The sequence below is a fragment of the Procambarus clarkii genome, chromosome 1 (assembly GCF_040958095.1).
Source record: "Procambarus clarkii isolate CNS0578487 chromosome 1, FALCON_Pclarkii_2.0, whole genome shotgun sequence".
Taxonomy (NCBI): Eukaryota; Metazoa; Arthropoda; class Malacostraca; order Decapoda; family Cambaridae; genus Procambarus; species Procambarus clarkii.
Window position 1 is genome coordinate 16,922,273 of NC_091150.1, and position 12,500 is coordinate 16,934,772.

General features: G+C 47.1%; 1 protein-coding gene across 1 annotated transcript in view; it reads left to right on the top strand.

Moving 5' to 3' along the window:
* The window catches only part of LOC123758774 (plectin-like), a 39,782-nt gene that overhangs the window by 10,710 nt on the left and 16,572 nt on the right, over positions 1 to 12,500 (top strand). Inside the window, exons 3-4 of the mRNA XM_069320298.1 lie at positions 3,522 to 6,539; positions 8,608 to 8,710. Of these exons, the coding sequence (XP_069176399.1) occupies positions 3,522 to 6,539; positions 8,608 to 8,710 (3,121 nt within the window). The remainder of the gene's footprint in view (positions 1 to 3,521; positions 6,540 to 8,607; positions 8,711 to 12,500) is intronic.

Below are 12,500 nucleotides of genomic sequence, written 5' to 3' on the forward strand. Positions count from 1 at the left end.
GCATGAGAGGGAGAGGCCCAAGTGTACACAACTCTGGAACATTAATGATACAAAAGATAATTATAAGGAACACTAATTGATGTAAACTGCTGCCACCACTCCTCAATTATGGTAATTATTTATGTTAATTAATGGTCCTGACACTCGAAAGGAAAAGTCAGAAATAGAAAATTATGATTTCTTCTGATAATTACGGAGGTATTTTAATGATAGGAGAATGGTAATGTGGAGAGGAGTTCCACGGTGAGGTTGTTGCTTTATCTTCATCCTGTGTATACTGAGACCTCTGAGGACCTGGCCAGAGAGGGAGGGAGGGAGGGAGGGAGGGAGGGAGGGAGGGAGGGAGAGAGAGAGAGAGAAAGAGAGAGAGAGAGAGAGAGAGAGAAAGAGAGAGAGAGAAAGAGAGAGAGAGAGAAAGAGAGAGAGAGAGAGAGAGAGAGAGAGAGAGAGAAGAGAGAGAGAGAGAGAGAGAGAGAGAAGAGAGAGAGAAAGAGAGAGAGAGAAAGAGAGAGAGAGAGAAAGAGAGAGAGAGAGAGAGAAGGGAGAGAGAGAGAGAGAGAGAAGAGAGAGAGAGAGAGAGAGAGAGAGAGAGAGAGAGAGAGAGAGAGAGAGAGAGAGAGAGAGAGAGAGAGAGATAGAGAGAGAGAGAGAGAGAGAGAGATAGGAAAGGGAAAGGAGGGAAGAGGGCAATAAGAGAAATACAAACACCAGAGAACCCTACTATAGAACTTCCCAAACTGTTACAAAAGAAAAAAAGAGAAATCTGAAACATTTCTTTACATATACGATATAAAAAAACCTCCACCAGTATAGGACCTTTACTTACAAGTGAAGGTTCATATACTGAGGATGACAAAGAAATTAGTGAAATCTTAAAACATCAGCATGATAACATGTTTAGCACTCCGATACACAACATGAAAGTGGAAGATCCGGACAATTTCTTTATGCGTGATATCCAAACACCTGTAAATATAACCGATATCAACACGAGCGTGGCAGATTTTGAAAGAGAAATTGACAATATGCCCATGCACTCAGCCCCGGGTCCAGACTCATGGAATTCAATATTTATAAAGAAATGCAAAGTGCCGGTAGCACAGGCACTCAGTATAGTGTGGAGGAAGCGCTTGGACACGGGGGAGATACCAGATGCGCTTAAAGCAGCAGACATAGCCCCTCTACACAAGGGAGGGAGCAAAGCATTGGCAAAGAATTATAGTCCAGTTGCACTAACGTCCCACATAATAAAAGTATTTGAGAGAGTGATCAGGAGTCAGGTCTCCAATTTCATGGAGACCAATGACCTCCACAACCCTGGCCAACATGGAGACCAATGACCTCCACAACCCAGGCCAACATGGAGACCAATGACCTCCACAACCCTGGCCAACATGGAGACCAATGACCTCCACAACCCTGGCCAACATGGAGATCAATGACTTCCACAACCCTGGCCAACATGGAGACCAATGACCTCCACAACCCTGGCCAACATGGAGACCAATGACTTCCACAACCCTGGCCAACATGGAGACCAATGACCTCCACAACCCTGGCCAACATGGAGACCAATGACCTCCACAACCCTGGCCAACATGGAGACCAATGACTTCCACAACCCTGGCCAACATGGAGACCAATGACCTTCACAACCCTGGCCAACATAGAGACCAATGATCTCCACAACCCAGGCCAACATGGAGACCAATGACCTCCACAACCCTGGCCAACATGGAGACCAATGATCTCCACAACCCAGGCCAACATGGAGACCAATGACCTCCACAACCCTGGCCAACATGGAGACCAATGACTTCCACAACCCTGGCCAACATGGAGACCAATGACCTTCACATCCCTGGCCAACATGGAGACCAATGATCTCCACAACCCAGGCCAACATGGAGACCAATGACCTCCACAACCTAGGCCAACATGGAGACCAATGACCTCCACAACCCTGGCCAACATGGAGACCAATGATCTCCACAACCCTGGCCAACATGGATTTAGAGCAGGAAGATCGTGCCTCTCACAGCTACTTGACCACTATGACAAAGTCACTGAGGCATTAGAAGAAAAACTGAAAGCAGATGTGGTATACACGGACTTAACAAAGGCATTCGATAAATGTGACCATAGGGTGATAGCACATGAAATGAGATTAATAGGAATAATAGGAAAGTATGATGATGGATACTCAATTTCCTGTCGAACAGGACACAAAGAGTAACAGTCAACCATAAAAAATCGAGTCCAAGCGCAGTTAAAAGCTCTGTACCTCAGGGTACAGTCCTTGCACCACTGCTGTTCCTTATTCTCATATCAGATATAGACAAAAATACAAGTCACAGCTTCGTGTCATCCTTTGCAGACTAGAGACAAGAGACAAAAATCATCAAGAAAATTTCTTTTGTTAAAGACATTGAAAAACTACAAGCAGATATTAATAAAGTTTTCGATTGGGCAACAGAAAATAACATGATGTTTAACAGTAATAAATTCCAGGTACTCAGGTACGGCAAAAATTAGAACCTTAAACATAATACAGACTACAAAACACAATAAAATCTTCCCATAGTAGGAAAACAGCATGTAAAGGATTTGGGAATAATGATGTCCGACGACCTAACGTTTAGGGAGCATAACCAAGCCAATATTGCGACAGCCAGAAAAATGATAGGATGGATTACGAGAACTTTCAAATCCAGGGATCCCATCACAATGGTTGTACTCTTCAAGTCACTTGTGTTGTCCCGTCTTGAGTACTGCTCAGTACTCACTTACCCCTTCAGAGGAGAGATTGCTGAAATAGAGGGAATACAGAGAACATATACGGCACGCATAGACGAGATAAAACACCTAAATTATTGGGATCGTCTCAAAGCTCTTTAAATGTACTCACTAGAAAGGAGACGAGAGAGATACCAAATAATATACACGTGGAAAATACTGGAGGGTCAGGTCCCAAATTTACACAGTAAAATAACAACGTACTGGAGTGAACGATATGGAAGAAAATGCAGAATAGAACCAGTGAAGAGTAGAGGTGCCATAGGCACAATCAGAGAACACTGTATAAACATCAGAGGTCCGGTGAAGAGAAGAGGTGCCATAGGCACAATCAGAGAACACTGTATAAACATCAGAGGTCCAGTGAAGAGCAGAGGTGCCATAGGCACAATCACAGAACACTGTATAAACATCAGAGGTCCAGTGGAGAGGAGAGGTGCCATAGGCACAATCAGAGAACACTGTATAAACATCAGAGGTCCGCGGTTGTTCAGTATCTCCCAGCAAGTCCAAGAAATATTGCTGGAACAAATCTTAAATTTTCAAGAAAAACTGGACAGTTTTCTGCAACAAGTGCCGGACCAACCAGTTTGTAGCGGAAATGTGAACTTGCGGGCCGCTCCAAGCAACAGCCTGTTGGACCACGCTGTTGGAGTCCGACCTGGCCCTGGAGCCAGCCTTGGGGAGTAGAAGAACTCCCAGAATGTCATCCATGTACAATCCAGGTTCTGGATAGGGAGGGGTAGAGTGAAGAAGGCAGGAGAGGCTAGTGTCCCGGAGGACAAGAAGGCAGGAGAGGCTAGCGTCCAGGAGGACAAGAAGGCGGGAGAGGCTAGTGTCCAGGAGGACAAGAAGGCAGGAGAGGCTAGTGTCTGGGAGGACAAGAAGGCGGGAGAGGCTAGTGTCTGGGAGGACAAGAAGGCGGGAGAGGCTAGTGTCTGGGAGGACAAGAAGGCAGGAGAGGCTAGTGTCCAGGAGGACAAGAAGGCAGGAGAGGCTAGTGTCTGGGAGGACAAGAAGGCAGGAGAGGCTAGTGTCCAGGAGGACAAGAAGGCAGGAGAGGCTAGTGTCCAGGAGGACAAGAAGGCAGGAGAGGCTAGTGTCTGGGAGGACAAGAAGGCAGGAGAGGCTAGTGTCCAGGAGGACAAGAAGGCAGGAGAGGCTAGTGTCTGGGAGGACAAGAAGGCAGGAGAGGCTAGTGTCCGGGAGGACAAGAAGGCGGGAGAGGCTAGTGTCCGGGAGGACAAGAAGGCAGGAGAGGCTAGTGTCCAGGAGGACAAGAAGGCAGGAGAGGCTAGTGTCCAGGAGGACAAGAAGGCAGGAGAGGCTAGTGTCCGGGAGGACAAGAAGGCAGGAGAGGCTAGTGTCTGGGAGGACAAGAAGGCAGGAGAGGCTAGTGTCCAGGAGGACAAGAAGGCAGGAGAAGCTAGTGTCTGGGAGGACAAGAAGGCAGGAGAGGCTAGTGTCTGGGAGGACAAGAAGGCAGGAGAGGCTAGTGTCTGGGAGGACAAGAAGGCAGGAGAGGCTAGCGTCCAGGAGGACAAGAAGGCAGGAGAGGCTAGTGTCTGGGAGGACAAGAAGGCAGGAGAGGCTAGTGTCCAGGAGGACAAGAAGGCAGGAGAAGCTAGTGTCTGGGAGGACAAGAAGGCAGGAGAGGCTAGTGTCTGGGAGGACAAGAAGGCAGGAGAGGCTAGTGTCTGGGAGGACAAGAAGGCAGGAGAGGCTAGCGTCCAGGAGGACAAGAAGGCAGGAGAGGCTAGTGTCTGGGAGGACAAGAAGGCAGGAGAGGCTAGTGTCCAGGAGGACAAGAAGGCAGGAGAGGCTAGTGTCCAGGAGGACAAGAAGGCGGGAGAGGCTAGTGTCCGGGAGGACAAGAAGGCAGGAGAGGCTAGTGTCCAGGAGGACAAGAAGGCGGGAGAGGCCAGTGTCTGGGAGGACAAGAAGGCAGGAGAGGCTAGTGTCCAGGAGGACAAGAAGGCAGGAGAGGCTAGTGTCTGGGAGGACAAGAAGGCGGGAGAGGCTAGTGTCCGGGAGGACAAGAAGGCGGGAGAGGCCAGTGTCTGGGAGGACAAGAAGGCAGGAGAGGCTAGTGTCTGGGAGGACAAGAAGGCAGGAGAGGCTAGTGTCTGGGAGGACAAGAAGGCGGGAGAGGCTAGTGTCCGGGAGGACAAGAAGGCGGGAGAGGCTAGTGTCCAGGAGGACAAGAAGGCAGGAGAGGCTAGTGTCCAGGAGGACAAGAAGGCAGGAGAGGCTAGTGTCCGGGAGGACAAGAAGGCAGGAGAGGCTAGTGTCCAGGAGGACAAGAAGGCGGGAGAGGCTAGTGTCCGGGAGGACAAGAAGGCGGGAGAGGCTAGTGTCCAGGAGGACAAGAAGGCAGGAGAGGCTAGTGTCCAGGAGGACAAGAAGGCGGGAGAGGCTAGTGTCCAGGAGGACAAGAAGGCGGGAGAGGCTAGTGTCCAGGAGGACAAGAAGGCAGGAGAGGCTAGTGTCCAGGAGGACAAGAAGGCAGGAGAGGCTAGTGTCCCGGAGGACAAGAAGGCGGGAGAGGCTAGTGTCCAGGAGGACAAGAAGGCAGGAGAGGCTAGTGTCCAGGAGGACAAGAAGGCGGGAGAGGCTAGTGTCCGGGAGGACAAGAAGGCGGGAGAGGCTAGTGTCCAGGAGGACAAGAAGGCAGGAGAGGCTAGTGTCCAGGAGGACAAGAAGGCAGGAGAGGCTAGTGTCCCGGAGGACAAGAAGGCGGGAGAGGCTAGTGTCCGGGAGGACAAGAAGGCGGGAGAGGCTAGTGTCCGGGAGGACAAGAAGGCAGGAGAGGCTAGTGTCCCGGAGGACAAGAAGGCAGGAGAGGCTAGTGTCCAGGAGGACAAGAAGGCGGGAGAGGCCAGTGTCTGGGAGGACAAGAAGGCAGGAGAGGCTAGTGTCCAGGAGGACAAGAAGGCGGGAGAGGCCAGTGTCTGGGAGGACAAGAAGGCAGGAGAGGCTAGTGTCCAGGAGGACAAGAAGGCAGGAGAGGCTAGTGTCTGGGAGGACAAGAAGGCGGGAGAGGCTAGTGTCCGGGAGGACAAGAAGGCGGGAGAGGCTAGTGTCTGGGAGGACAAGAAGGCAGGAGAGGCTAGTGTCCAGGAGGACAAGAAGGCAGGAGAGGCTAGTGTCTGGGAGGACAAGAAGGCGGGAGAGGCTAGTGTCCGGGAGGACAAGAAGGCAGGAGAGGCTAGTGTCCAGGAGGACAAGAAGGCGGGAGAGGCTAGTGTCCGGGAGGACAAGAAGGCGGGAGAGGCTAGTGTCTGGGAGGACAAGAAGGCGGGAGAGGCTAGTGTCCAGGAGGACAAGAAGGCAGGAGAGGCTAGTGTCCAGGAGGACAAGAAGGCAGGAGAGGCCAGTGTCCGGGAGGACAAGAAGGCAGGAGAGGCTAGTGTCCGGGAGGACAAGAAGGCAGGAGAGGCTAGTGTCTGGGAGGACAAGAAGGCAGGAGAGGCTAGTGTCCAGGAGGACAAGAAGGCGGGAGAGGCCAGTGTCCGGGAGGACAAGAAGGCAGGAGAGGCTAGTGTCCAGGAGGACAAGAAGGCGGGAGAGGCCAGTGTCCAGGAGGACAAGAAGGCAGGAGAGGCTAGTGTCCAGGAGGACAAGAAGGCAGGAGAGGCCAGTGTCCGGGAGGACAAGAAGGCAGGAGAGGCTAGTGTCCAGGAGGACAAGAAGGCGGGAGAGGCCAGTGTCCGGGAGGACAAGAAGCGTCGGGGAGGACAACTGTGAGCGGTGAGATACCTGCAGAATCTGCTGCTGGAAGGAGGAGTCTGGGATGGCGGCCTCGTTAGCCATGTCGCTGAGTTCAGCTGTGGAGCAGGAAGGCAGGTGTGGAGACCCCAGGTGTGGAGACCCCAGGTGTGGAGACCCCAGGTGTGGGGACCCCAGGTGTGGAGACCCCAGGTGTGGAGACCCCAGCGGCGGGCTGCTCACCTCTGTAACAACAGAAATACACCCGTCAGCTCACAGTACATAGTTCACAGAACCCACCTCACAGTACACGGAACCCACCTCACAGTACACGGAACCCACCTCACAGTACACGGAACCCACCTCACAGTACACGGAACCCACCTCACAGTACATAGTTCACAGCACACCTGGTTGATACATGGTTGATGGGGTTCTGGGAGTTGTTCTACCCCCCAAGCCCGGCCCCCAGGCCAGGCTTGACTTGTGAGAGTTTGGTCCACCAGGCTGTTGCTTGGAGCGGCCCACAGGCCCACATATACCTGGTTGATGGGGTTCTGGGAGTTCTTCTACTCCAGTTTGGTTCACCAGGCTGTTGCTTGGAGCGGCCTGCAGGCCCACATACCCACCACAGCCCGGTTGGTCCGGCACTCCTTGGAGGAAACTATTTAGTTTCCTCTTGAAGATGTCCACGGTTGTTCCGGCAATATTTCTTATGCTTGCTGGGAGGACGTTGAACAACCGCGGACCTCTGATGTTTATACAGTGTTCTCTGATTGTGCCTATGGCACCTCTGCTCTTCACTGGACCTCTGATGTTTATACAGTGTTCTCTGATTGTGTCTATGGCACCTCTGCTCTTCACTGGACCTCTGATGTTTATACAGTGTTCTCTGATTGTGTCTATGGCACCTCTGCTCTGCACTAGACCTCTGATGTTTATACAGTGTTCTCTGATTGTGTCTATGGCACCTCTGCTCTTCACTGGACCTCTGATGTTTATACAGTGTTATCTGATTGTGTCTATGGCACGCTGCTCTTCACTGGACCTCTGATGTTTATACAGTGTTCTCTGATTGTGTCTATGGCACCCTGCTCTTCACTGGACATCTGATGTTTATACAGTGTTCTCTGATTGTGTCTATGGCACCCTGCTCTTCACTGGACCTCTGATGTTTATACAGTGTTCTCTGATTGTGCCTATGACACCTCTGCTCTTCACTGGACCTCTGATGTTTATACAGTGTTCTCTGATTGTGCCTATGGCACCTCTGCTCTTCACTGGTTCTATTCTGCATTTTCTTCCATATCGTTCACTCCAGTACGTTGTTATTTTACTGTGTAGATTTGGTATCTGGCTCTCCAGTATTTTCCAGGTGTATATTATTTGATATCTCTCCCGTCGTCTTTCTAGTGAGTACATTTGGAGAGCTTTGAGACGATCCCAATAATTTAGGTGCTTTAACTCGTCTATGCGTGCCGTATATGTTCTCTGTATTCCCTCTATTTAAGTAATCTCTCCTGCACTGAATGGGGAAGTGAGTACTGAGCAGTACTCAAGACGGGACAACACAAGTGACTTGAAGAGTACAACCATTGTGATGGGATCCCTGGATTTGAAAGTTCTCGTAATCCATCGTATCATTTTTCTGGCTGTCGCAATATTTGCTTGGTTATGCTCCCTAAACGTTAGGTCGTCAGACATCATTATTTCCAAATCCTTTACATGCTGTTTTCCTACTATGGGCAGATTTGATTGTGTTTTGTACCCTGTATTATGTTTAAGGTCCTCATTTTTACCGTACCTGAGTACCTGGAATTTATCACTGTTAAACATCATGTTATTTTCTGCTGCCTAGTCGAAAACTTTATTAATATCTCCTTGTAGTTTTTCAATATCTTCAGCAGAGGTAATTTTCATGCTGATTTTTGTGTCATCTGCAAAGGATGATACGAAGCTGTGCCTTGTATTTGAGTCTATATCTGATATGAGAATAAGGAACAGCAGTGGTGCAAGGACTGTACCTTGAGGTACAGAGCTTTTAACTGCGCTTGGACTCAATTTTATATGGTTGACTGTTACTCTTTGTGTTCTGTTCGACAGAAAACTGAGTATCCAGCGTCCTACTTTACCAGTTATTCCCATTGACCTCATTTTGTGTGCTATCACTCCGTGGCCATATTTATTGAATGCCTTTGCGAAATCCGTAAATACCACATCTGCATTCTGTTTTTCTTTTAAATGCCTCAGTTATTTTGTTATAATGGTCAAGTAGCTGTGAGAGGCATGATCTTTCTCTAAATCCATGTTGGCCAGGGTTATGGAGGTCATTGGTCTCCATGTTGGCCTGGATTGTGGAGGTCATTGATCTCCATGAAACTAGTGACCTGACTCCTGATCACTCTCTCAAATACTTTTATTATGTGGGACGTTAATGCAACTGGTCTATAATTCTTTGCCAATGCTTTGCTCCCTCCCTTGTGTAGAGGGGCTATGTCTGCTACTTTAAGTGCATCTGGTATCTCCCCCGTGTCCAAGCTCTTCCTCCACACTATACTGAGTGCCTGTGCTACTGGCACTTTGCATTTCTTTATAAATATTGAATTCCATGAGTCTGGACCTGGGGCCGAGTGCATGGGCATGTTGTCAATTTTTCTTTCAAAATCTGCCACGCTCGTGTTGATATCAGTTATATTTACAGGTGTTTGGATATCACGCATAAAGAAGTTGTCCGGATCTTCCACTTTCATGGTGTTTATCGGGGTGCTAAACATGTCCTCATACTGCTTTTTTAGGATTTCACTAATTTCTTTGTCATCCTCAGTGTATGAACCTTCACTAATACAAATAGGTCCAATACTGGCAGTGGTTTTTACTTTTGATTTAGCATATGTGAAGAAATATTTTGGGTTTTTCTTTATTTCTTGAATTGCTTTCTGTTCTAGTTGCCTTTCTTCAGTCTGATAGGAATGCTTCAGTCTCTGTTCGATTTCTTCAATCTCTCTGTTTAAATTATTTCTTCTCTGTATGGAGAGTCGTGTCTGCTTAAGCATTTCCGTTAATTTCTTCCTCGTTTTGTAATGTCGTCTGCGTTCTCTTTCTACATTGGACCTCTTTCTGGCTTTCCTCAAAGGAACATGTTTCAGACAGACTTCATAGGCTTCAGAAGTCAGTTTTTCTATTCCTTGTGTAGGATTATTATTACTTAGAACATTTTCCCATTGAATGTTTGTAAGTTCCCTGTTTATTTTCTCCCAGTCTATCCTCTTATTATTAAAATTGAATTTATTGAATAGCCCTTCTCGCATGTTGTTTCTCTTGGGCCTACTACCGTTATTAATGTTAGTTTGTACTTCAATGAACTTGTGGTCCGAGTACGTAGTGTCTGAGACAGTAATGTCTCTGATTACCTCATCATTGTTCGTGAATATCAGGTCCAGCGTGTTCTCGTTCCTAGTTGGTTTTGTAATCTGCTGACTGAGCCAGAATTTGTCACAGAATCTCAGTAGTTCTCTGACCTGTGGTTGGTTATTTCCAGGTTGACTTCCTGCTATAATGTTATTGTTTACTATTATCCATTGTAAACTGGGTAGATTGAAGTCTCCAAGGAAGATAATATCTCGGACTGGGTTTGCTAGGTTATCAAGGATAGTCTCTATTTTGTGGATCTGTTCAGTGAATTCCTCAACTGTTGCATCTGGCGGTTTGTATATTAGTATCATTGGACCTCATTGGTCGAGTTCAGGAGCTCTGTGGATTTCAGGTCCTTTTTAATATACAGACCTACTCCTCCACTTGACCTAATTACTCTGTCACATCTATATAGATTATAATTTGGGATCCACATTTCACTATCCATGTGGTCTTTTGTGTGGGTTTCTGTAAATGCATCAAATATTGAGTTCGATGCTTGGGGTTCTACTACCCAAAATCATTTACGTCCTCTAATTACTGAACACAAAGCTGCTATTAGGACAATATCCAACTCTGGCCCCAGACATCACTCGGTACCCCTACTCAAATCTCTGAATATGTTAGACATTAAGTCACTGCACATTCTCTCATGTGTATTATACATATTTAAAACGCTGAACTGTAATGCCAATCCTGACCTCAAAAGCTTCATAGAAGGTTGTAACAGAACCCATGAGCACCACACCAGAAATAAATACAGTTTTGATATTCCTAGAGTACGACTTAATCAAACTAGAAATGCTCTACAAATCAAGGGGCCCAGGATGTGGAATGACCTTCCCAACCATGTTAAAGACTGTGCCTCTCTCAACCAGTTTAAGATAAAAACGAAGCTATACCTAATAAATTCCCTGTAACCTACCTTACCCCTCTATTGTCAACCAATGTCTGTTTTTTTTAAAGAGCGCTGTTTGTCGACAGAATTGTATTTGTTCTGCTTTTTCAGCCATGTTCCCCCCTCTTTATCTTTATTTTTATTTGTTATCAACACATTTTATTCTTTATACTCAATTAGTATTAAGCTTTAGTCATTAATGTTTTTCCTGCCCGAAACGCTTTGCGTAATAGTGGCTTTAGGCATTGTATGTACTAGCTCTATCTATAAATCCTTCACTCTTTGTAAAATCTCTTGTATGTATGTACCTTACCTAAATAAACATTTATTATTATTATTATTATTATTATTATTATTATTATTATTATTATTATTATTTGAAGGCCATTTATGAACTTAACTTTATTTCTTGATTTTGGTTTTAGACCAAAATGTTTGCAAATATGAATGATTACCCACATTGTGTGTCACATCTGGTGGGCTTTGGTAGTTCCCCCCCCCCCCACTCTACCCAGGTCCAGGGTGTGTTGTTTAGGAAGTGGTTCATCCAGTGTTGGTAGTAGTGCGGTGTGTCGTGTGGTGTAGTACCTGTGTGCTTGTTGATGACTTGTATACCAGTCTTGTGGGTATCTCCCTCCCCCTCTGTAATCCTGCAGTGGTTCCATCTGACTGTTCCTCTCTCTTATATGTTCTACTCTGTTTCTGCCTTCCTCTAAAAAAAATTTCAGTAGTATCATATTGATCTTCCCGTTTATAATAATATAATAGAGACCAGCTTCTGTCGCTGGCAGGAACGGATCTGGACTACTAATTATGAGAGACTTCAACCACGGGAAGATAGATTGGGAGAACAGAGACCCACATGGAGGACCAGACACATGGAGAGCTAAGCTGCTGGACGTGGCAACAAGAAACTTTCTAAGTCAATACGTCAAAGAACCAACAAGAATGAGAGGAGGGGATGAACCAGTTATGCTTGATCTGATATTTACCCTAAATGAGTGGGATATAAGAGAAGTTAAGATGGAAGCGCCCTTGGGAATGAGTGATCACAGTGTATTGAGCTTTGAGTACCTGGTAGAGCTAGAAATTATCACCCCCAAAAAAGAAATAGGAAACAAACGGCTGGTGCACCGAAAGGGGAATTATGAGATGAGAAGTTTCCTAAGGGATATACCATGGGACTCACAACTAACAACTAACTCACATCTAAGTCCATACAAGACATGATGGACTATGTCACCCAAAAGTGTCAGGTGGCAGTAAACAGGTTTATCCCGACCTGACAGGAAAAAACAGAGAAGCAAAGGAAGAATCTGTGGTTTAATAGGGAATGTATGAAAGCAAAGGAGCTGAACAAAAGGGCATGGAGGAACTTCCGTAATAACAGAACACCAGAAAGTAGAGAGAGATACCAGAGAACCAGGAACGAGTATGTTAGTGTGAGAAGAGCAACTGAGAAAAGGTGTGAAAATGATATAGCTAATAAAGCCAAGACCGAACCAAAGCTACTACACAGTCACATCAGGAGGAAGACAACAGTGAAGGAACAGGTGATGAAACTTAGGGTGGGCGAGGACAGGTACACAGAGAATGACAAAGAGGTGTGTGAAGAACTCAACAAAAGGTTCCAGGAGGTCTTCACAATAGAACAAGGAGAGGTCACTGTGCTAGGAGAGGTGGCAGC